Source organism: Rattus rattus, chromosome 9, assembly GCF_011064425.1.
Source record: "Rattus rattus isolate New Zealand chromosome 9, Rrattus_CSIRO_v1, whole genome shotgun sequence".
Taxonomy (NCBI): domain Eukaryota; kingdom Metazoa; phylum Chordata; class Mammalia; order Rodentia; family Muridae; genus Rattus; species Rattus rattus.
This window is the reverse complement of record NC_046162.1, coordinates 94,336,211-94,363,970: the sequence shown is the minus strand read 5'-3', so window position 1 is coordinate 94,363,970 and position 27,760 is coordinate 94,336,211. Positions and strand designations below refer to the sequence as shown.

Sequence of the window (27,760 nt, the reverse complement as noted above, 5' to 3'; positions counted from 1 at the left end):
GACCCTTAGGAACAACAAGAAGACTCTACCCTACCCACTTCCAGAGCCTCAAGGTAAGTTCCTGGGTCCCTTGGGTATGTGTCCCCTCTGTTTATTTTCAACTGTATTCCCCCCACCCCCAGTGTTCCTGTTTTTCTGTCTTCATTGTTGCTAAATCACAGCTGACATTTTCCTGGCCTGGAACTGAGCTCTGGTCTCCAGTCATTCCTTATAGGAAATGAGAACGAACAGGGAAGTCAGGGGGAAACAGACTTTTCCAGAAGGAGAAGCTGGCATGGGAGGGGCAGAGGCACCCTAAGCCTACTCTGATACTGATGGCTGGGCACCTTCCCTTTTCTCCTTCAGTTTCCTCCGCCCAGGAAAGGCCTATAAAGCTTCCTTCCTCTGGGAAGCACATCTATCCAGAGCAGGCTCATCCTAGTGGCCACACAATGGCTCTTATCAGTCTCGGAGCCAGGCACTGAGACCCAGCACACACCAAGTCTCACATATTTCCTGTTTCCACCCAACGGGTCAGGGGTGGGCCCAGAACAGCCATATCCTGACTGGGGCCTAAGAGGGAGAGCAATCCCCTTCCTTTTTCCGCCTCTCAATCACAGCTGAACTCGGCCTTCCCAGTTCAGGAGGGATCCTGCACCAGGACACCATTGTGGTGGTGTTTCTAAGTGAAGGGAGGGTAGAAGTGAGTTTGTGGAGAAGTACTGGGAGGAGCCTGGGCCCCTAGGGCCTGGCCCGGGGCTTCATGAATCAGAACAGCAATGCTGGTAGTTTTGAAGGGTTCCGGGTCTTAGCAATAGCTCTCTTAGTGACTTGTCAACAGGTATCGTGCATTTTCTGGATACCTGAGACTCCGGTGGGTAAGGTAGGGTAGGATGGATCACAGATGCAAGGCCAGTCTCCAGGCCCCATTCCTATATTTTGGTCCTTTGCCCCCCCCCATCAAAGGAGTCACACAGGAGTGTGAATGCCATCTTTATAATTACCCTCTGCTGTAACAGCACACAGTGAACACACAGCAACAGCTCACTATGAACCTGGGGGTTCTCAACACCCAGTGGCTCCCAGGATAGAATACAGAACCTAGAGCAGCTAGAGTGACTTATGACTTAGGTCACAAGATGGACAGAGAATCACAGGGCTAGACTCCCTGAGGTGTCTCCTGGGAGAGGTGTTGAGTCACTGTTGGCAGAAGGCATCTGTCGGAGTACGGATAGGCTATCCACATGGCACCTGGAAAGTGCTGAGTCTTCTTCTTGCCACTAGCTCCTTCAAAATGTCCAGTCTAGTTCCTCTGCTGCTCCCCACTTCTAGGTCCCAGCAGGGCCCGGGGGAGGAGCAGTGCTTTGCCAATGACTCAGGCTGGGAGTGGCAGCAGATGAGCTTGATCTGAAGACCACTCTAGAGGACAGTGGCTAAGGCTCCTCCTCCACCGGTCAACTGTCTGTAAAGGGCAGGCAGGTGGGGACATGGGGCTCCACTCCTCTGCAGAAGCTAACCTGAGGCCCTAGAACTTCCTGGTCAGATTCCACTCTTAGAGTAGAGATGGGCATTGCTGTCTACTTCCGTCACAGTGCTTCAGCTGAAAGCAGGGCTCTCAGAGCCTCTGCTCATCCCCGTGGGAACAAACCATGAGATTCCAAGACTTTTGGAACCTGGTGCTGTTTGTGCCACCCAATTTACAGGGCCTGTACAAATGTGAACATCTCCCCCACCGGCAGCCCGAGGAGGCCCAGGATGGTGTGATAGGAATGCAGGCCTGTGCCAGATAGGGCATGTGCCTGGCACGACTGCTTGGATGTGAGAGGGAGTGTTTATGTGTGGATGAGAGGGAGAAAAAAGAAATGGCATGCAAGCTAGTGGAAGCAAGCAAGTCTACGTGCAGTGGACAGTCTCCAAGACCTCGCCATTGACACACTACTCTGTTTCAATCACATCTCTGTAATAAAAAAACCTGTATTAAAGGGCCAGTTCATCTGGATTGGAGAGAGCAGAGGAGGTTGGCTGAGCTCCCCTGGGAGGTGGGGAGCTGGAGGAAACTCAGATGCCTCCTCAGGGGCTGGGCCAGACCCAGCGCTGCTGGCAGTGCTGAAGCAGAGCTGGCTTCCAGCTCTAGCCTCCGCCCTGGATTCATTCACTCCCATCTGCGCTCAGAGCTGTGGTTCAGGCTCAGACAGTATGTCCTCTCTCAAAAAGAAGCCGGATGGGATCTGCAGGGGTAAAACATGTAGCAGAAGAGGTGAGCAGAGTTCTTACCTATTTTCCTGATGGTCCGCCCACCACCCAACAGATAGAGCTCCATGGGCATAGCCCATAGTGTGCCTCCCAGATCCTTCAAAGTAACCTTCCCCTTCTCCCAACAGCAACCCCTTACCTTGAAGGGTTGACTTATCCCCACTATAGAGTGCAGGTTGTTGCTATAGTAACAGAGAAGAAACTGCTCCTCCGTGTCAGGGATAGCACTGATGTTGATATACACCTGGGGCAACAGGAATGGGGTCAGTTCTAGGGCTTGAGCCCTTCCTAGTATAGTGGTAAATTATCCAAACACTTTCTTCCTTCCTTCCAGAAGACAAGAATGTTTAGGCAATTCTGCATGTCAGAGACGTACCTGGTTTAGGTTGTTACCACGGGAGACTTGGTTGTCGCCGACCCAGACATAGGATACATAGTCATTAATGTGTCGCATCCCCACCTGTGAGTGGGGATCAGGCAGTCAGTCAGGGCTGAGGAGGGTATGAAAGTCCTAAGGAAAAGATGGTCTTACTGCCAGGGTTTGTCTTAACACTAAGTCTTCTCTTTCCTGACAGGCCCTAAGTTGGACAGGGTCTCTGGGGTGAACCAGGGTAAGCTCTTCAGTTGTCTCTGGCCAGCTCCTGTGGGCCCCAGTGATGGACAAACCAGGGGATAATGGACTCCCTGCCTCGCCTGCCATATCACCTTGTATAGTCCGATCCAGTCCCAGGGGCTGCTGAGGAACTCTGGGGTGGAGGTGTAGTTGATCAGCATGTCGTTCTCCTTGGTCCACAGGTATTCAGGCATCATAGTGATCAGTGGGACAGACATCAGTGGGTTCAGCTGTACACAGGGGTGAGTGGTAGGCTGAAATCCTTAAGGCAACTGTTCCTTATTGTGTTCTGCTAGAGTGGTAGGGGCAACAGGGACACCTAGAGCAGTGGGCATAGAACTTTGCTAGGCTACTTTAGCTGACCCTAGCTGGCCAGTAGGAAAGAGAAAGAACCAAAGTCTTGTCACAGGGAATGCTTGCCTTGCCAGGGGAATGGGGTCTAGAGAAGAGAGTGACAGTGTAACTCACATATATAAAATAAATAAATAAATCTTTAAAAAAGAGAAAGAAAGAGAGAGAGAGAAAGAAAAAAGACAGACAGACAGACAGACAGACAGACAGACAGACAGACTGACAGCCACTCTCTTCCAAGGTTTCTGCCTCTAAGGCCCCAATTCAGATTTGTAGGGAAAGGCTCTGGTGAGAACAGCTGTAAAAATGTGGAAGGACCAGTACTGGAGCTGAGAGGAAAGGCAGTTTAGCATGGCCAGTGGTGCACTGTTATTAGGTGGCAAGATATAAAGGATGGGCAGAGCTCCCTCTGCAACTCGATCTAGACACAATTAGGACAAATAAAAGAAAGTTCTACTTCACACAGTAGGTAATAAGCATGATGAAACTCATTAACCTCCAGGGAGAAAACCAAGAGGAAACAGAAGCCTATACACAGAGGGCCTCAACATGCTTCTGACAGAGAGAGCCATCAACAGTTCCTCAGAAGCACTGGGATACCTGAGCTGGGAGGAAAGACAATCATGTCCTCCTACAGGTGTCCCCTGAGACTGCCTGACTTTACAACCTAACCCCGAGGGTTTGGTAGTGTGGCCAGCACAGCTATCCCTCTGCCAGGTTTTGGGAAGCCCAGAAGTTCACCTCCAAGTCGAAGGTGCCAGTGACAGGCTTATGGTCACTGATGCTGTATGTCATGTGGCTGACGTAGTCCTTCTGCGTCAACAAGAAGCCGGAGGGGTTGGCCTTGGCTGGCTGCCGCTTCAACCTCCACAGGATTCGGTCAGTCCACGCAGGCTTGCGTTTTTTCTCACTTAGGAGGAAAAGAATGGGAAGAAAAGGAGTTGGCATGAGCAGGAATGTGCCTCCATGTGTCTGCTTCAGGGTCTACCAGCACTCAAAGACTTCTGGCAGGTGACGAGTATCCAACAGAAACAGCAGCATCAACCACCGACCCTCTGCTAAGCCCACATGTTTATCAATTAAGCTGCAATTTAGGGATGTTCCCTTCAAGGCACTCCTTAAAGAAAAACAAAACAGAAAAGAACCTAGGTTGGGTTTTGAAGATGTAGGGACTCAGACTTGAATTTGGGGAATGCTTGCCACAGGCCTGTGGTTAGTAGGGTTACCACTCACCCTTTACAGGAGGGAGACTGAGCCTTAGAATGGGAGTCATTTCCCAGAGCCACAGAGTTACTAAGTGGTGCATCCAGGACTCCAGGCCAAGCAAGCAGCCTGACCGCAGAGCACGTGCTCTTAACCACCACACTAACCCTCAGGCTGCAGCTCCCTCTTCTGCAAAATGGAGATGAGAGCAGCTGTTACCTCACAGGGCTGCTCAGACAACTAGAACAGGCCTCTGTCTGAAACAAGCTGCCTGTAGAACTCGGTCAGTGTGGTTAGACGGGGTCGCCTGCAGTCCAGGCTGGCCCCAAACTCTCCACACACTGGAGGATGACTCTGAACTTCTCGTCCTCCTGCCTTCATCGGTGTACAGGCGATGCCCAGTTCGTGTGGTGCTGGCTATCCGCCTTCGGGCTTCTGTCAATACCAGGCAAGCACTCTCACCTGCGCTAGATCCCAACTCTCACTGTCAGTCTTTGTTCTCAAGAGTTATCAGAAAGAGCTTGCCATGTAAGGAAGAGGGTCTGAATGAAAATCCTTGTAAAACTCAAAACCAAAGTAAGCATAGTACTAAGGAGAGGGGTGGCAGGCAGACCCCTGGGGGAGGCCAGATCACTGGCCAGCCAGTAGAACTGAGCTGGTGAGCTCCAGCTTAGAAAGTGACGCTGTTTCAAAGAGTGAGGTGGGAGCCAGGGGTGGTAGTGCATGCCTTTAATCTTAGCCCTGAGGAGGTAGAGGTCAGCCTGGTCTACACAGTGAGTTCTAAGACAACCAGGGCTACATAGAGACCTATCTCCACCTGACCCCACAAAGAAAAAAGAAAAAAAGAAAAGAAGGGGGGGGGGCAAGGAGTAAAGGTGTTTGCCACCAAGTTTGACAACCTGAGCTCTATACCCAGAATGTGAAAGTGAGAACCAATGCTCAGAAGCTGTTCTTTGATTACACACATGCTATTGCAAAAGTACCCTCTCCACTCACCAAAAATGTAAAATATGTTTAATTTTTTAAAGGAAAACCAAACAATTGGAGACACTAGACACTAACATCTGGCCTACACACATTCATATTCATGTTCATTCATATTCTCTCCCACTCCAAAAAGAAAGCCAGGCATGGTGGCTCATGCCTACAATCCCAGCACCTGGCTGGCTAAGGCAGGAAGGCCATTTTGACTTTGAGCTCAACCTGGGCTGTACAGAGTTCCAAGCCAGTGTTGACTACAGAGTGAGCTCCTGTCTCAAGGAGGGAGGAAGGCACTGGAGAGATGGCTCAGCAGTAAGGAGCACTGGCTGCTCTTTCAGAGGACCTGGGTTTAATTCCCAGCAACCACGAATGTTAACGACCACGTATAACTCCAATTCCAGGGGATCTGATTCCCTCTTCTGATGTCTGTGGACAGCAGGCATGCACGAGGTGCACAGACACAGGTGGGCAAAACACATAAAATAAAGAAAATAATTAAAATTGTAAAAAGCTGTGGAGTGATAGAGGACAGCATGGATGCTGGCCTCTGATATCCACAGACACATGCACAAGTGATGGGCAAGTGCATCTACCTACATGTATACGTACATACATGTACATATGCACAAACCACAAACAAAAGAGTAAGAAACAAACAACAACAAAAAATAAACCCAAAATAGAAAAAATGCTTTCCAGTTAGGCATGGCGGTGCACACCTTTAATCTCAAGACCACAGAGGCAGAGGCTGATGGATCTCTGTGAGTTCAAAGCCAGCCTGGTCTAGAGAGCAAGTTCTAGGACAGCCAGGGCTATACAGAGAAATCCTGTCTCAAACAACCCAACAACAACAACAAAAAATGCATCCAGTCATAACGTACAGTCTTCTATGTCTCAATCACTGTGAAAGTTGCCATCTCCTGCTTTCTTCAGTCTTATTTTTACTAAGGACTTCCAGTGCATTGTTAAGCAGCAGCACGTCTTTCGGTGAATGATAGCAAGGTAAACTGAGACTCTGGAATCAGAGGCCAGTTGAAGGAAGGCTCTGGTCTGGTAATTCCAGAGCTGTCCCCTCCAGCAAATGACTTCTCCTCTCTGCAGCTCAGTTTCCTGAACTTTCAGACTGTGTGATAACGGAACTTACTTCAAAGGGGCTGAGGTGTCAAGGAGTGGCCAAAAAGTGGAAACTCTGGCTAAACCACCTTCTGCTTGTCAGCTCCTAAGGCTGTTTCCAGATGCTCACCTTTCTGGGGTTTTTGTTGTTTGTTCAGAGACGGGGTCTTACTAAGTGCCCCTTGCACAGCCGAGACTCACTCTGTAGACCGGGATGGCCTGGAACTCACAGATCCACCTGCCTCTGCTTCCCCAGTGTCAGCATTACTGGGAAACTGCCTAGCCCCTGTGTTGTTGGTCATCATGAGCAGGAGATGCCCAGCAAGGCTTGCACCATGATGAGAGACGCACAATGCACTTCTTTAAAGCCCACACTCTCCCCAATTCTGAGAATTAACCAAGAACCCAGACCTTTGTGTCTGCAGTCCTGAGCCAGCATCGACCTCCTCCCTCCTCAGCATTTCTCAGCCAGCCCTTCTTCCTACCTTTTTTTTTTTTTTCTTTTTTCTATTTTTCGAACCCAGGGCCTTGCGTTTGCTAGGCAAGCGCTCTACCACTGAGCTAAATCCCCAGCCCCCCTACCTTTTCTTTAGCATCTGTATTGTTCATCTCTTCCAACAAGGCTTACCAAATGTCAAGTAAGAAAGATTGACGAGCAGGGTCAGCAGGGCAGGTGTGGTAGTGCACCTTTAATCCTAGCAGAGTCAGGTGAATCTCTGTGAGTTCAGGGCCAGATTGGTCTACATAGCAAGCTACAGGACAGCGGGGGCTCTATAGTGGGACTCTTATCTCACAACAGAGAAAAAACAAAAACCAAGCAAACCAAAGAGAGTCATGGAGATTCTTTTTGCAGTGCTAAATGGAAGCCAGGGTATAGGTGACCATTACTGAGCTATACCTCCAGTTCCTCGACTTGTTTGTTTGGCAAACAAAATGCAAATTAAATATGTTCAAATATTATTGTATCTATCCTTCAAGTTCCACATTTCTTGTAATTTAAAAGTGGATCCTTAGTGTATTATGCACTGTGACACCTGTCCTATTGACTGCTCCAATCTTTCCAGTGGTGCTGTCTTTCATCTTTTAAAAAAGATTATTCACTTTTATTTTATGTATATGTGTGTTGCCTGCATGTAAGTTTATGTTCACAATACCCAAAGAAGCCAAAGGTGTCAGATCCTCTGGAACTGGAGTGATAGATGGTTATGGCTGCTGTGTAGGCGCTGGGAACCAAACCTGGGTCCCCTGCACATGTAACGAGTGTTGCAACCCTCTGAGCAGTTTCTCGGCCGTTTCCCACGGTCCTGTCTGACAAGTCCTAGTTTTTCTAAAGCTGAGACAGGCTCCTCTGATCTGGTGGGAGCTGTGTGTTGGCCCAGGCTTGTGCTTCCTCTGCCCCTCCTCTCCCAGAGCACCTCCCTTCAGAGCAGCCAGAGCTGTCTACAGTATCCATCAACCTCATGGAGGCTATCTGAATGGATGGTTTCAATATAACTGTCTCCCAAATGAATGAACACACTTCACTTTCAGAAAACTAAAGGCAAAAACTGCAAGATTCTCTAGATTCTAAAACAAAACAAAAAACAAAAAAACAACAACAAAAAAACCCAACCCAACCAACCAACCAAAACCCCACAGGGAGCCAACCTACTGACCCCAGAGGAGCTGTGCACATGATACTCTGTGTTTGGTGTCTGTATGAGAGCACGATTCACTTTAGCTCCCTATGGACAGATTTTAAGTGCCTCATTGAACTCTGGAGCATGGTTAGCTGGTCAGACACTTAATGTGTCCGTGACACAAGTCTTGACTAGCTTTGATCATGATATCCCCTGCTCAATCTGCCCAGTCTGCATCCATAATGATTACTGTAACAACACCTGGTGCAATCCCTGAGTCTAATAGGATTTCCACCCTGCCCTCAGCCCCTCCACCCTCCCCTGTAATGGAGCTGACCTCGGTTCTCATTACATCTTGGCTCGGGAACACTGCACAGCTAATGAACACTGCATTCTGAGCTCTGCACACAAACCATCCACAGTCACTTTGTATAGTGAGACACAAATCACCTATAGTCACTTAGGACAGCTACACAGGCTAAGGTCTTGTCCACTCCCAGTGTTACTCATCAGTGCTGCTCAAGGACAAGAGCCCGCCCTTCCTGTCTACCAACATCACTGCCTCCTTCGGTGTATGTCGTAAGGTGTATAGCTGAGGCAGAAGACCTGCCTAGTGCACGTGGGACTCTGGATTCAACCCTCCTGCAAAAACAAACAAACAAACAAACAAACAAACAAGCCTCTTCTTGACAAGTCTAATTGACACCTCCCTCCTGTCTCTGGCTGCCAACTTCCTTTGGCACTTCATTGAGTTCTAGAGAGGTACATCGAGTTCTAAAAAGTCCCTATCATCGGTGGGTCCCTTTGCTAGTCTGGCTAGAAAATTATTCTCAGGCTCCCAATTAAAACACTGGCTAGAGGGGTTGGGGATTTAGCTCAGTGGTAGAGCGCTTGCCTAGGAAGCACAAGGCCCTGGGTTCAGTCCCCAGCTCCGAAAAAAAAGAACCAAAAAAAAAAAAAACAAACCACCGGCTAGATACTGTGCTTATACCTGGGACAAATTAAATCCAGGTTCCGTGCTCTGGGTATCAAGAGACCCGCAGTGGCTCACTACCCAATACCTCATACATAATAATTCTACCAGCAAACTGCATAGATATCCTAGGATTTGAGACAGGCAGCACGCTGGGTAGTAAGAAGCTTTGTGATTCAGGAAGAATCTTAGCCCCAGTCCATCTGACTGCCCAGTTGTTTTCAGTGGTTCTGGGGCCTAACCACAGAGGGGTGTCTAGGCAGGAATAGTGGACATCATGATTGAAATACTCCTGTTTAGGGCCAGAGTGTAGATTCTCAGCACATTTTAAAGTAAATGCCTGTAACCCCAGGGATGGGGATGTCTCTCAGAGATAGCTGAATCCCAGCCACTACCTGATCAGCAAGACTATGGCCAGACAAATGGTGACTGACAGATTCAGTGAGAGACCCTGCCTTTAAAACAAAACAAAACATCCAACCAAAGCCTGGTCTGGAGGCACCACACACCTTTAATTCCAGTACTCAGGAGGCAGAGACCAGCAGATCTGAGTTCCAGACCAGCCTGGTCTACTGGATGAGTTCCAGGACAGCCAGGACAACACAGAGTCCCTGTCTTAGAAAAAAAAAAAACCAAACAAGATGGAGAACAATGAAAAGAGACACTGACCTCTGTACATATATACATGCTCATAAAAACACACCAAAAAAACCAAGTAAAATATAATCCCAGCCACCTGAGAGGCAGAAGCATAAGAATCATGTCTTCTAGACCAGCCAGGGCTACATAACAGGGTTTCTCTGTGTAGCCCTTGACCTTCCTGAACTACTCTGTAGACCAGGCTGGTCTCAAACTCAGAGATTCATCTGCCTCTGCCTCCTGAGTGGTGGGATTAAATCTATGTGCAGAATTAAATGCTGCGAATCTTTTTGCACAACACCTGGAACATGGTAAGAGCTCAGTGTCAGCCACAGTGAGCTATTATACAACAATAAAGATCTCCATCTTCCTTAGCGGTGTTTTGTTTTGTTGTCTTCATGCTCTCCCTTTGCTCCTGCTGGAAAGACTGGTTATGAATTATTTGTGTTTGAGTGGAGGGAGGGGGAAACTAGGGCTTTATGCATGCTAGGCAGGCACTAGCCCACAGAGCTGCAGGCCTAGCACTGTGCTTAGATGAAATGCCACAGGTGAAAAGTACTACTATGCTCAGAGACATGAACCCAGCTCAGCCATTGGCTAAGCTCCCTGGGGCCTGTACTTACTACCAGATCTAGCTGCTTGCCAGGACTTAGTCTGCTGTAGTCTCTATCCTATGCCCAAAGGGGATTGCTCCTACTTGCTCAGGCTTGAACCCAGGGCCTTGCATGTGCTAGCTAACTACTTTAACACCAAGTGACACCTTCAGTGCACACTGACGTCTTGAGGCACCAGACGGTTATTGAGGCCTGCTAAGTTCCATGTTACTGCTCAAGTTCAGTGATTGGCTGCAAAGAGCAGAGCAGCATCTCCCTGCAGCTACAGTCACATCAGCCAGCCAGAACTTGTCCTCTTACCTATTTTCCAGCCTGTTCTGCTGCCAGGCTGCCCTCTGTCTCCAGAGTGCATTGCCTTTTCTTGTGTAGACTGCCCTAGCCCTAGCCCTGTCTTGCTCTGTATCCCTGAGATGGTGTATCCTTTCCTGTTTCCTTAGTAAGGACATTTAGGCTTTGTCAAACATTTCCATACATGAAGTCCATAGCTACCTTTTATCCTGGCCTGCTGTATATACCTAGGCCCCCTTTTACTGCTAGGGGTCTGGGTCACCCTGCTGCTGTCTCCCCAACTAACAATAAACTTGTCGGGAACCTGCTGCCAGAGTTGTTCTTGTTCTCCATATAAGCCTCAGGTTTTGGTAGTCACCTGGTCCTTTCTCAGCTCTTGGTCTTCGTGTAAGACCACACCCCACCCCCACCTGAAGAGATCAAGTTAAATATTAACCATAGATATCGCCCGTGCTCGCTGGGTGCCTCGTCCTGGGCTAAGCATAGGTAAGGTCTCAGCCAACTCTTACTAAGCTATGGACACTGAGCATCCCCACTTCCTGACGACCAGCAGCAGAGCCACACCACCTTGCAGCTGGTGAAGATGGCAGTGAAGACAGCCAATGTCTGGGAATTTTTTCCTTTTTTTGGGTGGGTGTTGCTGTTTTGTTTAAAGACAGGGTCTCACATAGCCCTAGTTGGCTTTGAATTTGCTGTGTAGCAAAGGGTGGCTTAGCCTGCCCCTCCCCAGGCAAGGATTACAGCTGTGCAAACCCATGTCTGGTTTTCCAGTATTTCTCATCTCCTTACACAGTAGTTGACTCACTCTGAGTTTGGGGCAGGGGAACTTTGTAATTATCTTAGATAACCTTTCTGCACCCATGTATGAGGTCTAGAAGGCCTTGAGAAGAAGAGGCTCCCAGAATGCTTTGGTGCTCCCCCTCCTAAGCCAGGGCTGCCTCTGCCATTTCCTATAGCCTCTCCTTCAAAAACTTTCTCCCTGATACTCCATTCTTGCTGATATCAGCCTTTCCTCCCTCTCTCAGACCAGTCTGGGAAGTTCCCGCAGTCAGTGCCTAAGAAAGGGCCAGCAGGTTCCACTCCGGAGAGGTGATGGCTAGATTCATTCCTGCCCTTCTAACATTTCTACTCTGTGGCATGCCCTAATCTCCACCCTGCTACTAGGGGTGGCTGGTATAGTAAGACTTCCAGAGCCTCCTCGACACTGATGTCCTCCTCACCTGGTGTCATAGTTGTTGGAGTGCCTGTCAAACTTGTAGGTGGGTGGGAAGAGCAGTGGGCCTTCCTGGAACTCCCGGAGCAGCCGGTCCTGTTTCTTGGCAATGAAGAGCTGTAGATACAGACACAGTCCCCATCTCCTCACAGTCACTAGGTCAACCCACCCTCCTTGCAGTCATTGCTTCAGCAGCCCCACATCTTCTGAAAATGGGACTTTACAGGACCAGGGAAGCAGCTGCCTGACATTTTCTCTGCTCCCTTCCCTCTGTAGACAGCAGGTGTCGAGTTCCCACTGTCTGGAGGTTATTAGGAAGCTTGTGTCAGAGGACATAGGAAAGCCAAAGCCCCCAAAGGGGTGGCTATTCTCCTCCAAGAGGTAACCAGGCTGGGGAGAGGAGAGGCTGATGCATGTTATTATGCCAGGGCTCCCCAAAGCACCCTCTCCTAGCTCTTTTTAGGGGGATGCCAGGATTTCACACTGTAGCTTAGACTTGGCTGGAGCTAATGTAGCCAGGGTGGCATCAAAATCAAAACAATCCTCCTGCCTCAGTCTCCTGAGTGCTAAGATTATAGGTACGAACAGGTATGCCCAGCCTGGCTCTCTATTCTTGGCCATGCCAATTATTTCTCTAGGTGAAGATCAGCACTCACGATATGGCTGCCCCATCTCCTCATGCAAAACCTGGTTAGACTCTTCTTCCCACCCATGGACAAAGGAGAACAGATCCCAGACAATGTGATCACTGTTGTTCTCTGAACATTTCGCAGACCTCCATAATGGGTTCTGATCACACACACGCATGCACACACACACTCACACACATACACACTCTCACACACACTCACACACACATTCACACACACACTAACACACATACACTCACACACACTCAAACACACACACTCGCACACGCACACACGCATTCACGCACACACACTCACACATGTACACATACTCACACTCATACACTCACACACATACACACACATTCACGCACACACATACACACACACACTCACGCACACACTCACACACACATACACACACACACACACACTCACACACACACACTCACACACACACACACACACTCACACACACTCACATTCCGTACCCCAGACATCTGCTCACTTAATACCTGGTCTTTCTCCCACAGCTCTTTGTAGCGCTTCTTTGTTATACACTCCTGAACAAAGAGCAGCCCAAAGTCCTCGATTCGAAAGTTCATGTCTCCGAACCACAGAATGAGGCTTCAGGAAAGAAAGGAGGGCAGCCTGAGGGTTTGCGATGAGGTCAGTGAAGAGGCTCGGGCCTGTTGAGCACAAGAGCTGCTGAGGGGGAAAAGGCTGAGGGGAAGGTAAGCAGCTAGACTCCAGGAGAGCAGCAGATGAAGGCCAGGACAAGCTTAGGTCCTATAGGACAGTCCTTGGCTCCAGTGCTATTACTTAAGTTAAAGGGCTCTCCCAGAGGAGCACATGGCAAATATGAGGAAGGCTCTAGCCTCCTGCTCCCAAGCTGCCCATCAGGATAAGCTAATAAACAGCCCTGGGTGAACTCAGGAACCACCAGGGCCTTGACCGGGGATGTTTACAGTTGTCCAGGGTTCCTAGAAAGGACAGAGAGGCCAGAGGAAGGGAGACATCAAGCAGGCAAAGCTGAGTGGTACAGCAGATGGGACACCAGGAAAGGGGTTGGGAGATGGAGCCCTCCTGACTGGCAGGAGAGTAGACTTGGTCAATGCTAGTCTGGCTGGCACGGGGGAGGACAGGGATGACAGTTTGTAGCTTCAGGCTCACTCATGGTCCAGGATGTTGGGAACATCATATCCCTCAAAAGTCAGACTCTCCAAGATGCGGTCAAAGTGCTCCAGGCGCTGGTCATTGTTGTACATGTGGGGAGGCAGGTGGCAGTTGATGATGCTGACATAGTAGCCATAAACCTTCAGACAGATGGTGATTCCCCCTTTGTTCCCCTGGTAGGAAAGGTGGAAAGAAGGGTGGGGAGAGACCCTGGATTGTATACATACCCCTCTTTTCCCACGCTGGGTCTGAGGAGAGGCTGTCTTACCTCCCCCAGGATTTCAGCCATAGACACACAGCTTCCCAGCTAATTCTTCCATGCACAAAGCTCAATACCCAAATCTAGGATCTCAGGAATATCCAGGCCCTGCTGGGATGGCAGGGTGTGGGGTGGGTTATGGGGGTGGGTATGCAGGGTCCTAGGCTACACAGAATATGCAGACTCAGTTGACTTCCCCTGTTTTGCTTAGCTCCAAAGCATCCCTTGTTAGCTCAAGTCTCCAACCAGAGCTCAGTCCTTACCCAGTACCCGTAGAGGCCAGTAGGAATGGATTTTGTAGAGATGATCTGGATGTAGGGCAAATGCTGATACTTGGCAAAGACCAGTAAGAAAAGCCCCTGCATACGGACTTGAGAGATCTGCATCGAAGGGCAAAGGTTATTTACTAAACTGCGAAGGCCAATTGCACCCCTACTAAGCCCAACTAGGGACTTTTAAGAGTCTGAAACCACATGCAAATCCCTGCCCGAAAGTCTATGGAGCCCAGTTTAAGTCTAAATTTCAGCCTTTTCCTTTTTTCCTCTGAACTGCAAACAATGTGTTCCGGGGTGCTTCCAGGGCAGCTCGCCACTAGAAAGGCACTGCTTGCCCAGCCAGCCCATGGCCATGGAGCTGCTTCTCTTACTTATGCTGTCCTAAGAGCCCTGGAGACTTCCACATCTTTTAGCCTCTCTTCCCATCAAATGAAGCAGGATAACACCATGCCTACATGAAGGTGTCATTTTTTTGGTTCAGTGTATATCTGTGTGTAGGTGAGCATTGTGGAGGTTATTGGGTGTTCTGTTCTATCAATTTCCACCTTGTTCCTTTGGAACAGGATCCCTCACTCACCCTGGAGCTAGGCTGGTGGCCAGTAAACCCAGTGAGTCTCCTCTCTCCACTCCCCCATAGTGCTCATATATGGGTGCTGGGATCCAAACTCCTGGAGAAGCCATTGCAACAAGTGTCCTAACCCACTGAGACATCTCTCCACCCTACTCCCCTTTTGATACAGGGTCTTGCTAGGTGTCCCAGGTAGATCTTTAACTGCCAATCCTCCTGCCTTAGCCTTTTGAGTGCTGGGATTACAGGTATGTGCTCCCATACCCACTTTGGCTTAGGGACTCTTCAACATAAGCAAGAACAAGAGAGACACTTTTAGGGTGCAGTTCTGAATCTTGAGTTGACTGATAGCAACTCAAATGCAAGAATTAACTGACTCTACACCTACTTACTACACCCATTCCTAATGCTGAGGACCAATTTCAGAACTCTATGCATGCTGGGTAAGCATCTGAATACTTTTCTATACATGTTCTAGCCCAGTAAAACAGTACCATTTAAATGTGTGTGTGTGTGTGTGTGTGTGTGTGTGTGTGTGTGTGTGTGTGTGTGTGTGTGTGTGTGTGTGTTGTGATAACTAGAAAGTTAGGCATGATGGCATATGCCTGTAATCCTACTGCTCAGGGGGTAGAGGCAGGAGAATAAGGAGTTTAAAGCCAGTCTATGAGACACAGTTGCAAAAAAGTAAATAACTTCAGACTCTGGCTGAATGTCCACCAGGGCAGTGCACATGGCACAGAAGTAAGTGTTGAGAACGGAGGCTCTGGAGGGGAAAGTAGCTAACACCCAGGAGAGGCCAAGCTTTCCCCCAGCTGTCACGAATCACTGTTCCTAGCTTGCTCCCTAGCTTGCTTGTGCAGCATTGAGATATTGGGAGGCAGAGGAACTAGGAAGACGGTTTGGGGATTGCCAAATGCCTACTACTAGTGACTGCAGAGGTGGGGTGGGAAAAGGCCACCCCTAGTGACCCTCTTTCTCAGGGCTGGATTGTCCACCACTCCAGTAGCTGTTTCCGGAGCATGAGGTGCAAAGGCCAAGGAGGAAATCTCCGGGTGGGGAGCTGTACTGGTGCCTTCCAGGAATTATGAAACCTGATCCCCCAATCCAAGGGCAGCCCCAGCACTGCAAAAGAGTCAAAGTAGGGAGATCCCCAAACTCAGTACTGAGCAAGGGAGGTTCTGGAGCCTGAGCCCTCTGGGTTGCTACATATGTAATACTAACCTACTCTCTAAGTCAACTTAATTTTTTGTTTTTGTTTTTGTAACAGGACTTGAACCTATATAGGCCTAGTATAAGTGCTCTACCACTGAGCTATAGTTTTCTATTTCTCCCATTCACAACTATCTATGACAATAGAAATCTGGGCAGAGTTATTTTATGAGGGACCAAATCCCAGGGTCAGGACAGAAACCAAGAAACAGATAAGATTCAGGAGTGGAGTTACATTTAATCCTAACTAACATAGCAGGTTTGGGCCACTGGGCTTTCGCACAAAGACCAGTGCACTTGGTGAGAGAGCAGCAGGAAGCAGGGGAACAGGGCAGGGAGTGTGAGACTGGGAGAATGGGTGGGGTTGTGAGGAAAAACTAGAGCCTTCCAGGGAAAGTTCCAGTGCGAAGAAACTAAATTGAAGGAGCTGTGGGGACTGGCAGGAAGTGACTAGACACTGGAGTGCCAAAAAGGGTCCTCTGAATTCACAACAGCTGGTAAATCCCCACAAGGAACCGGCTATCAATAGGGCTCGCCCATCTATTTGACTAAGGAAAGGAGAGACATATGCTTTGTGTTCCTAGACCTCAATTTTAGGAGGCCACATGAGTGGAATGGGTTGGGCCCTGACACAAGTTGAGCTAAGTTGGTAGGGTGGCTCCATTCCATCCTACCAATCCCTTGCCAATTTGTCAAGGCACAAGGAGTCATGGAATCTTAGGAAGAAATGAGTTTTGGGACAGGAGATTCTTCCCTCCATGAATAGCTCCAAGTCTTCTGGAAGAGGCATCTCAGTTTGTTCTGTGGGAAACCTAAGGGTTCTGGGGTTGACACTACCCAGCCTCAGGAGAACTAAATCTTGCGTTTCTCTTTCTCAGAGCCACACAGCTCTTGCTTCAATATCCCTGGGCAAACCAGGTAACAGAATTACTACTGAAGAATAAAACTCATCCTAGAAAGGGAACAAAAGAATTCTGGTATTTCCAAGAAGCTGTGAACTAGATACTCTGATTAGGAGTTGGTTCATGGGGTTAGGATTTAGCTCAGTGGTAGAGTGCTTGCCTAGCAAGCGCAAGGCCCTGGGTTGGTCCCCAGCTCCGAAAAAAAAAAAAAAAAAAAAAAAAAAAAAAAAAAAAAAAAGGAGTTGGTTCATTCATTGTGGGTGCAGGGCAGAAATAAAACCCAGGGGCCTAAAACCTTCCAGTCAGTCTCCTATGGTCTAATGAGTCCCCGAAGTCCCCGAAGTGCACTGGTCCCTCAGACTAAGAACCATTTTGCACTACACCTGTCTTCCCTTCTCCCAACTTTCTGAACCCCTCAGAACTTGATATCCATGTTCTCTGTGATATCAGCAGGTTAGCTTTGGAATTACCTGTCAGTCTTAGCATACATAAGCAGAGCAATAAAATATGATAGTTTAGAACAAAAGCCAGAGACGTGAAAAATCTGGATTCAGATTCTAGAGAGCCCATGTGATTTCTGAGCTTTGGGTTTATCTGTAAAGTATTTCTATCTCGAGGGTTAAGACTGTAAAATAACACACACCAAGAGCTTACTTACAATGCTTAACATCAAATCAGCACTCCGTAAATTGTAGCAAGTACTACACTCCAGAGATTTTATACTGGGCAGTAAGAAGAGACCAGAGGGTAGGACAGGAGTGAGCACTGAGATATTGAAAGGCCCTGATGCATTACCACTAGGAATTCTCCCAAGGTGAGAAATACCTAGGTGTGAAACTGACCCCTGGACTCCTAGCTCAGACCCAGGCACACTGGGACAGCATGAGGAAGGCAGGAGTTCCAGGGAGCCAAGTGTAGTATGTGAGGGTTAAACCTTTAATGAATGGGAAAGAACATGAAAGGCTGAGTGGAGAAAGAGGAATGCATCAGACAAATGGTTAGCTGAAAGGGAGAAAGGGAAACCTATCGGACAAGCAATTAGAGTCAGAGTAGGTGACACACATTCCTCCATTGCCTGTAAACTTAGCTTACCTTGACAAGGTTCAGTGGAGAAAGCATATCCATGAAGAAACTGCTCCATGGGTCCTCAAAGGCAGCATCAGAAAGAAGGCTTATGATCCCATAATTCATTTCCTGCAAACTGACCATTCCAAGCCAGAGGCTCATCCCTGGCCTGGAGGACGCTGCCTCTCCCACACACAGCATCAGACCTGGGTTCTGAAGACCAAGAGGTCTCCCTTCCCCAGCTGTGTGGCTGCTGCCCTTCTATCTATGACCATTGCTGACCCAGGACAAGAAACACAAGACAGGACCCACTGAGGATGAAAGCTCAAAACGAGACCTTCAGACTCCAAAATGAGGGAGGACAAGTTACATTAGTCCTCTACAGTGATGGGGGTGGGGTCCCCTAGACACCTACCCAATGATATATATGTCCAGATTCAGGTCTTCGTTGTTCAGTTGAAGTAGGTCACTGAGGTCCACAGTGGGGGCTGCAGAGGCCACATTCCATGTCACAACGTGTATGCTGTGGAGAGGATGTTAAGTCACGGAGAATGGAAGCTAAGATTTTTCCAGATAATGGGCAGAGACCTAGACATGTTTAAGGCTTCCACTACAGTGATCATTGGAAATGTGTCGGCATGTTTGTTTCATGTGTTTGTTTTTTTTTTTTTTATCAGGCTGTGTCTAACTATGCAGCCCTGGCTGGCCTCGAACGCCTTAGATAGAGATCAGCCTTCTTCTGCTTCCTAAATTCTGAGATTAAAGTTGTGTAGTACTATGCTCAACTTGTTTATGCGTCTTGCGGTAGGAAAAGAGGAACAGGAGTGATGGACTACACAGTTTTTACCTTCCCTTCTCTGTCCCGAAAGCAGGAACCTCTTCCCGTGAACTGGCTCTTCTAGCAAGGTCTACAGTTACCTGGCAGTACCTGGCACAGAGCTGCCCAGGGGAGCTCAAAAGCCATTGGCCAGAAGGAGAGAATGATGAGTTTGATAGACAGGAACCTATTAGCCCATCAGCCCCTACACCTCACTTATCCTTTATGGCTCAGGCAGCAACTCCGAATGCCCACTCCTTAACCTATGGGTTCCGAAGAGCACCAGGAAGGAGTTAGAGGTTAACTGTACATGACCGCATGCTTCAGAGCTCTGAGAACAGGAATTCAGAAAGAACAAAGTTGACAGCATATTCCCTTCCTCACTCTTACCTTGCAGATCCCTGGAGCACAACAAACTCTGCCAAGGCCTTCATTGAGCCTAGGTACAAGTTTCTGAGTAACAGGTTTCTTAATATCTGTCTCAAGAGTCTACTCTCTATTGGGAAAAGTCATCAGTTGGAACATAACATTCCAATTTCTGCTCTTTACAAGTCTCAATATCAGGAAAAATAATTAGCAGTTCTTAAATACCATCAGAAGCTCAAAAAAAGGCAAAGACTTATAGAGGCCTTCAGCGAGGGTGTTGCTATAGCAACAGTCCAAGAAGCCCAGACTGTCTCTGGGACAGAGCAAGCAGGAACTCAGCCTATACTGAGATGAAACCTGTGAGTTCCAGGAATACTGAGGCACTGAAGCATAAGACCCTCAAGATCCACCCAGAAAGCACAAGGGCAGGCTATTCTAAAACATCTCCTCTCCACCAGATCCTGTTCTCAGAGGTACGTGGTCTTAAAGCATGACTTGTAAACAAAACAAAACAAAAAAAATTCTTGGCTAGCTTAAAGCAGCTCCCTGGCTCTCCCCGTGAAGATAAAATACTACAAAAACCGCTTCTCAAGCCCTCCTTACTTCGTCTGGTTACAGTCTCCCCCTGCTGTCTAGCAGAGGACTACGGCAAGTGACCCTTTTACTCAATGGCTCCTTGTATTCCCAGGAACTCTAAGTGGATAAAGACTAGAACTCGGGATTTGTCATCCCAATTTTCAGTTTTAATGATTAGTAACAAATCCATGCACCGTGATTTATTGGACGATTAGCGGTGTTCCTCGTGATTAAAGAGCAAGCATGAGACCAGGTTTCACCTCGCTAAAGGATCTTATCTAAATCTGATTTCGGATTTCTAGAGATCACAGCCGGATCAAGAAGACCCCATGATGGACTGCTGAAAAGTAGGAACAAAACTTCTAATCTACAGCTGAAGAGGAGAATGTTGGTCCTTAGCAGTCTAAACCTGTGTGCTCCAAAAAAAAAAAAAAAAAAAAACAACTGGACACTTGCTTGGGAACATCTGCAATGACCAACTCCGCAGCCCAAGTTTAGAGCGTGCATCAGTCCGAGCATACATAGCCTAGTCAATACTGGCCTGACAGAATCTGGGTGTCTAAACTAGGGCAGCCTTGATCCCACTGTGGTTTTGAAACCCAGCCCCATAAATCAGACTGGGCTGAAGACAGCTAACCGCCAGGAACCTACCGGCCTACACCTGTGTTCTCACCTGAGCATAAGCCCTTTTGGTGCGCTCGGCTTCCTTAGACTCGCAGTCGTCATTATTCCTTCGTGGTAATGCCGTAGGTTCGTGTCTCGGCGCGGCAGCTACTGCGAGCCGGAGCAGCTCTTGGTCTCCGGTCTCAGCAGCACGGCTCCCTCTGGATTGTTTTTCTTCCGGATTCTGACTGCGCTTCGGCTTCCGTAGGAGGTGGATCCTGAACGTCTAGGGCTTTGGGGTGCGGTTGGGGAGCAGAGGCGGGACTCTATAGCAGAACGAACCGCCCAGAGGCGGAGCGAAGACCGCCCCCCACCCCAGAGGCGTGTCCAACGTGTCATCCACCCCCGACGCCACACCGCCCGCACCGACGTGCGAGTGGGCGGTGGCGCGGCCCTCTAGGCTCCGCACTCCCAGCCTGCTTTGCGCGAGGGCGCGGGCGGAAGTTGCCGTGGCACCCGGACTCGGACTGGTTCGCGGTCCCGTGGTGTACGGTCTTCCCTGCCGCCTACCCACCTTCAGAAGCCGGGAGTGGTCGGGACCGGGAGGCTCACTGTAATCTGTTCGGCCTCCCTCGCCCACACCACAAGTAATATCTCAAGTTCCTTGGCGCCCCCATAGGGGGTCTCAGAGCACTTCATTCTTTTAAGTGACTCAGTGGTCGTCGTTTGAGGGTTTTTTTTTTTCATCTGAGACAATCTTGCTATTAAGTCCTGGGGCTTGTTATTGATTCTCCCACCTCAGCCGAGATTACACCACCACGCCAAACTCGAAACTAATTTTGTTGAATACAAAGCAAAAAAAAAAAAAAAAAAAAAAAAAAAAAAAAAAAAAAAAGAATTCCAGAGAGCCATCAGTGAATGAAAACAATTCGTTGCTATTTGGCGTATATTTATGATTATTTACTTTGCCAGACACTTCAGTTTATTATTTTCTTTAGATTTTTGGGTCTTTATTTTTGAGGGCGGAGGGATTGTGCATAGGATGGTTTTTATAGTTATGACTTCCCTAAGGGAAATGGAGTTTTAACAAAATTCAACGCTTGAAAGCTAAGTTAGTGATTTCTACCTTTTAGCACAACTGTAGTACCAGCTACTCAGTGATGCCTTGTCTCAAGAATCCACAAACACCCCGCTACTTTATATGTTCTGGAACCAGGTGTAGTGATGTATTTCCAAAAACTGTTTTGACTGTATGATTGATTACTCCAAGTTTGAGTCCAGTTTGGGCTATCTTCAGCTTACAGGCCATTAGAACTGCTGTGATTCGTTCTCAAAATTAAGGAGGGGACAACCTCTGCTACCAAGTCTAACCACCTGAGCTTTACCCCTGGAGGGAAGACAAGAATCACTCAAAGTTGTCCTTTGATTCCTGCATGTAGCCATAAACACAGTAATAAGGAAAACTGAAAGGGCTGAAGAGGGCTCAGAGCAGTTACTGATGACTGACTTCGGGTTTGGTTCCCATCACCCACATGGTGGCTCATAACCATTCTAACTCCAGTTGCAAGGAATTACTTTTCCCCTCTGGGTATCAAGCATACCAGTGGAATTAATCTTGCCCACTTGTAGTGAAATTAACAAACCTCGTCTAGTATTCTCTTTAGGCCAAGCTCTGTGTGTGTGTGTACACACCAGAGTGCAGGTGACTGTGGAGACTTGAAGCTTCAGATTCCCCTGGAGCTGGAGTTACAGGCAGTTGTAAACTGTGATGTAGGTGGTAGGAACTGAACTCAGGTCCTCTAGAAGAACAGTACATGCTCTTAAGTGCTGAGCCATCTCTCTAGCCCTCAAAGTTTATTTTATTTTTTCTTTTTAGAATGCTTTGGGCTTTTTCATTCTTTCTACCCACCCAACCTCTTCACCATGCGGCTGCTCAAAAGGGAGAGTTCTTCCAGGCAGTTGCCACATTTACAGCTTGCTTGCCTTGCTGTTTTTGCCCTGAAAATAATGAAGTATTTTAAGTCCATGACTTAAAGAAGAAAGAAAGGAAGAAAGGAAGAAAAGGAAGGAAGGAAGAAAGAAAGGAAGAAAGGAAGGAAGAAAGAAAGAAAGAAAGAAAGAAGGAAAGAAGGAAAGAAATAAAGAAAGGCAGGAAGAAAGAGCGAGCTGGAGAGATGGCTCAGTGGTTAAGAGTGGTTAAACTGTTCTTCCAGAGGTCCTGAGTTCAATTCCCAGCAACCACATGGTGGCTCACAACCATCTGTAATGGGATCTGATGCCCTCTTCTGGTATGTCTGAAGACAGTGATAGCGTACTCATAAAATAAACAAATCATAATAAATAAGTAAATAAATAAATGTATTGCTTAGTAGAGTAAAAGAGAGACAAAAGCAAAAGTGGCTGTTGAGATATGCATTGCTGCATAAGAAAGCTGAACTGACAAGGGACTTTTTTAATGTGACTTTTTTTCATGCCTGTTAGGTAAATACTACCACTGAATTACATTACACCCCCAGCCCGAATCCATACTGGAATTGACTTTTTTGGACAAGGAATACTTTATTTACATAAAATGTCAGAAACACCACTGTATCTTTTCATAATCCTCTCCTGGTAAATAAAGTGGGGAGACATCAGTAGGAACTTTAAGGGTATCTAAGTTGAAAAATGGACATAGGAACATCACCAATAAGCTGGACTCCAAAAAAAACTCTGTCTAGGATTTTATTAGACTGCTTTTTTTCCCCAATATACCTGTATTGGAAGATTGAGACAAAAAGGCACAAACTCACATTAAATAAACAGGTAATCTAATCAGTTCTATAAAGTGTAGTCTGTAAAAGAAGTAGCACTAAGAACCAACCCAAGAAAGTCAGAGGTCCCAGCAGGGACTGTAAAAGGAGAATGTGGAAGGATACACACATGCCCACAACAGTGACCTGTCCTGTCCCTCCCCAGTGTCTCTCCACAAGAAGGCTGGAGCCCAGCAGGCCTTGTGCAGAGGTACTGCTGCTCCCGCTGGGAGTAAATCAGACCTGGAAATGTAATGGAAGCAGCCAGTCTGAAGAGGCGTGGCACACTTTCAGGATTATCACAAGACTGAGCCTTTTATCACCAGCCCTCTGAGTGCTAGTCAATTTTGGGGGGAGGTAAAGGAAGGGGAGAGTTAAAAGCCAACATATGCCCAGCAGCAACACCAGCCATGGGGATAGAACAGACAGGGATATCCCTCCTTTGTGTTTATGTAGGCAGGAGCCCTAGATCCAGGCTGGTCTCAGGAAATTGTAGTTCGGATCATTTGGATGCTTTCAAACATGGGCAGCAGCAGGGCACAGGCAGGTAGGAGCAGGCCTGGACTGCGGCTGATGTGACTGACATGTATGGATCTCATGAAGTGCTGAAGGAGACAAACATCCTTTGAGCCTCACATCATGTAAACAACTATCTGCTTAGAGTATCAACTTCTCTCAAGATAACTCACATCTGGGCTTCAACCTAGTTACTGAAGGAAAATCTTTAAGCACAAATATGATTTGACAGGTAATACAGAGCTTATACGAGCACATTTATATTTTTCTCCATTAGGAATGCCTGCCTCTTCTCCAACTTTTCCATGCTACTAGCAGGTGATATGCTAATCACCAACCAAGACGCCCCAAGTGCATTCCTAAAGACTCCACAAGGTGAGGAGACTTATACAGAGGAAGGTTTCTGTAAAGGACATCTCCTGGTCTTAAAAGATCCTCAAGGAAGGTCAGAGCTAACCATGCTGAGGGGCCCAAATCTGTCTACCCTTGCTGCAGGAGGACCACAGGGAAGCGTCCAGTCAGGATGTCACAGGTGCAGTCCCATGAGACACTCACTGCCTTATTGCACTTAGAAATGAGTAAGGCAAACACTGACAAAGACAAGGAGAACGATCCATCCTACTTCTCACTCCCCTAGCAGAGATTTGGTCTCTAACAGGTACCCTGGCTAGCATGGGCTTGGATCACTACACACTGGGCTGACTGAACAAGACTTGGGAAATGTCAGGTGACACAACTATATCCCACTCTCCCATCAGAAAGGCATACTCAGCTCCTGCCAATCTAGAAGAACTAGGAAGTGCTCTGCAGCTTCTTCTCCCTTGGAGCCTGGGCTTCACCAGCCTCCTGTGGTCAGTGTTCCAGGCTACAGTCACTCACCAGCCTACGGTGTAAGTGTTCTAGGCTACACTCACTGCTTGATTTTGATTGTCCAAGACAGAACTCAGTATGGGGCAGGATGAGCTGAGTTCTTGATCTGCAAATTCCTGTCCAGTAATTAGAGACAGGAAGGTGTATGTTTTGCTAGGGATAAGAGCTTTTTGCATGCTTGTTTTGTGCAGCATGAAAAGACCAGGACTCTTGCACCCTAACCAGCCTCCGAGGGGACAGGGGTCTAAGAAAGCACAGAGAGGGTTATTGCTGAGTGGCAGCACCAGCCCGAAAGGGAAGAGGAGCATGGACAGACAGAGCTCCCCGGGGGTCTGATCGGTGTCTATGGGCCACACTGGACAGTTCTCCAGCTGGGCAGTGGTGGGTTCTCATAGGCTCTGCAAGGAGATTCAGAGTGGGCAACAGGAGGGCTGAGAAGCCAAGAGTTCTAAAAATATTAACCAGAGATGCAATGACTCGAGTAGGGGTTATTTATTATTTGCTAAATTTTCTTAGACTGGCTGGGCCTTGGGTGCCTTCTTGGTGCTTAGAGCACGCAAACAAGAGGTTACTAGGAGCAGAGGTCAGGGTTCTGAAGCCACATTCCTATTGTGAGGAGCTAGGGTAGGTGTCTCTGTATTTTTAACTCCTCCTCTCTCCCCAAGTGAATATTCAACATTGCCAAAGATCTGCCCAGGAAGCAAAATAGCTCAGCTTATCCCAAGGCTGAAATAAGTGAGCTTAAATAATCACATCACAAAGGCAGCGCATTTGAAAGAATGAGAACGTCACTTGGAAAAAAAGGGGGAGGGCATACAGAAATGGGTCAGGGCACAATGGAGAGAGGATGAGCTGTAAATACAGCAGCATACACCATATATCTTAGAGGATCAGGCTCCCGCACACACAGGCTTTATAATACCAGACGGTCTATTTGTTCACAATGTTAAAGGGCATCTAGAAATAGCTATAGTAAGGGACTGAAAGTTGCCTGAAGAATGAGCACAGAAAGGCTGCGTCCAAAGATGGCCTGCCACTCAGGAGGGTGGAGCTGCTGGGCCTTCCTGTGGACCACTGTCTTGCAAAACTAGAAGAGAAATAGAAATTATTAAGGAAGCAACAAGGGAAAACACAAGCACACAGTAAATCATGACAAGTGGAGAAATTCCAGGAGGAAGGGTGCCAGTTAGTGGGGGCCTTGGAGAGAGGGTACTAATGTTCTGGCACTGACCACAAAACTGGCATCTGCTTAATCCTCCCCTTCCATCTCCCAGAAGCTGCTTAAGAACATGGGTTAGGCTGTGGACACAGTGCTTGCCTAGCTAGCACTCACACAGCCCTGGGTTTGACCCAGCACTGGAAAAAAAGAACCATGAGAAAGCCAAAGAACAAAAAGGTCCTACCTAGGTTTCCTTGGCCTCTTGGTGCTAGAGGGTGCTCTTTGAGCAAATAATTTCCTCGCCACCTAAATGGGGGCAGAGTCAGGTACCTCACTCTGTACTGCAGGATGAGTCTTCAAGTAAATAGGTTACTCTGTATACTGTATACAAGTACACACTGAAGAAGTGCTAGCTTTGAGAACTAACAGAAGGAGAGGCCTTGGAGAAGAATGACAGATAAAACAAGGGACACCCAACTTAGCCCTATGACCTGGGTAAAAAAGTCTTCCAGCACCTGGAGGATGCTGCCTTTGTTCAAGGCAGAGCTACTTAGTATGCTAGCACCAGGAGGGTATCAGATGTGTTGAGTGCTAAAAGCTGTCCAGCTCCTTTTCCAAGGGATGGTAGAAAATGCCAGTGTTAGGGAGTCAAGAGTTGACGCTGGTGTGAGCCTAGGAAGTGCTCTTAGCATGCCAGCTTGAAAGAGCTGGTAACAAGTGGGGAGGAGTGCTTAGTGGCAGTGTACATCACCCCACTACACACCACCACCTCCACTCTCACACTGCACTCCTCCTCCACTCCTCACACTGCACTCCTCCTCCACTCCTCACACTGCACTCCTCCTCCACTCCTCACTGCACTCCTCCTCCACTCCTCACACTGCACTCCTCCTCCACTCCTCACACTGCACTCCACCTCCACTCCTCACACTGCACTCCTCCTCCACTCCCTCCACTGCACTCTTCCTCCATTCACACTGCCTCCTCCTCCATTCCTCACACTGCCTCCTCCTCCACTCCCTCCACTGCACTCCTCCTCCCTCCCTCACACTGCACTCCACCTCCCTCCCTCCCACTGCACTCCTCCTCCACTCCTCTCGCCGTACTCCGCCTCCACTCCTCACACCGCCCGCCTCCACTCCTCACACTGCACTCCTCCTCCACTCCTCACACTGCACTCCTCCATTCCTCACTGCACTCCTCCTCCCCACACTGCACTCTTCCTCCACCACACTGCACTCCTCCCTCCCCCCTCCCACTGCACTCCCACCTCCATTCCTCACACTGCACTCCACCTCCATTCCTCACACTGCACACCACCACCTCTACTCTCACATTGCATTCCTCCTCCACTCCTCACACTGCACTCCTCCTCCATTCCTCACACTGCACTCCTCCTCCACTCCTCACACTGCACTCCACCTCCACTCCTCACACTGCACTCCACCTCCACTCCTCACACTGCACTCCACCTCCACTCCACACACTGCACTCCTCCTCCACTCCTCACACTGCACTCCTCCTCCACTCACACTGCACACCAACTCCACTCCTCACGAGGCACACCTCCTCCACTCATTACCTGCCCATGTCTGTCTGCATGGGCCTTTATAAAAAAACACCCCCAAAATAAACAGTGACCATAACTCCTTTCTGTGGAAACCCAGGAAACCCCTCGTTAGCACGACAGTGACAGTGACTGCTGCTCCTAGAGTACAGGATTAGGAACAAAGTAGATTTTCTCATTCCACAGGGAACTGCTGGCCTTGAGGACCCAAGCCCACTGAGGAAGACTCAGTACATACAGTGCAGAAAGGGCGGTAGCGCTAGTCATCTGCTGTCATTCCTTTCACGGGGTCCTTTTGTCTCATCTGGAACAGAAAAAGCAGAAGGAAATTAAAAGCTTTTGTTGTTGATGGAACTCCACCATGAATGCATCCGCCTTCTCAATCCTGCCAACAGGGGAGAACATGTGCCTGTGTGCACCAAGCAGAAACAACAAGTATGAATAAATAATACCACTTATATTCTCTCACAGGTCCTTCCATCCACCACAACGTAAAATTTACCAAGGCTAAGCCCGGGATACTTTTCTCTCTGCTCTTATTTATTTATTTACTTACTTACGTTTTAATTTCT

General features: G+C 48.2%; 2 protein-coding genes across 4 annotated transcripts in view; both read right to left on the bottom strand.

Moving 5' to 3' along the window:
* Positions 1-956: 956 nt before the first annotated feature.
* On the bottom strand, positions 957-20,578 carry Inpp5k (inositol polyphosphate-5-phosphatase K). 3 transcript variants are annotated; one of them, XM_032914029.1, is made up of 12 exons: positions 20,355-20,576; positions 18,338-18,445; positions 17,950-18,058; positions 14,167-14,283; positions 13,642-13,817; positions 12,984-13,095; positions 11,847-11,956; positions 3,938-4,106; positions 2,938-3,075; positions 2,609-2,692; positions 2,372-2,476; positions 957-2,207 (listed from the first exon to the last, which is right to left on the bottom strand). In XM_032914029.1, exons 1-12 carry the CDS (start codon positions 20,405-20,407, stop codon positions 2,148-2,150), a joined length of 1,341 nt encoding a protein of 446 aa, XP_032769920.1. In that variant the 5' UTR covers positions 20,408-20,576; the 3' UTR covers positions 957-2,147. The 3 variants fall into 3 exon arrangements, with proteins under 3 accessions (XP_032769920.1, XP_032769923.1, XP_032769922.1); XM_032914032.1 differs by having other exon boundaries at positions 18,338-18,410; XM_032914031.1 differs by lacking the exon at positions 2,938-3,075 and having other exon boundaries at positions 20,355-20,578.
* Positions 20,579-22,992: 2,414 nt separating this feature from the next.
* The window catches only part of Pitpna (phosphatidylinositol transfer protein alpha), a 41,864-nt gene continuing 37,096 nt past the window's right edge, over positions 22,993-27,760 (bottom strand). Inside the window, exons 11-12 of the mRNA XM_032914033.1 lie at positions 27,427-27,492; positions 22,993-25,549 (exon numbers count right to left, since the gene is read on the bottom strand). Coding sequence (XP_032769924.1) covers positions 27,448-27,492 — 45 coding nt within the window. The 3' untranslated portion in view covers positions 22,993-25,549; positions 27,427-27,447. The remainder of the gene's footprint in view (positions 25,550-27,426; positions 27,493-27,760) is intronic.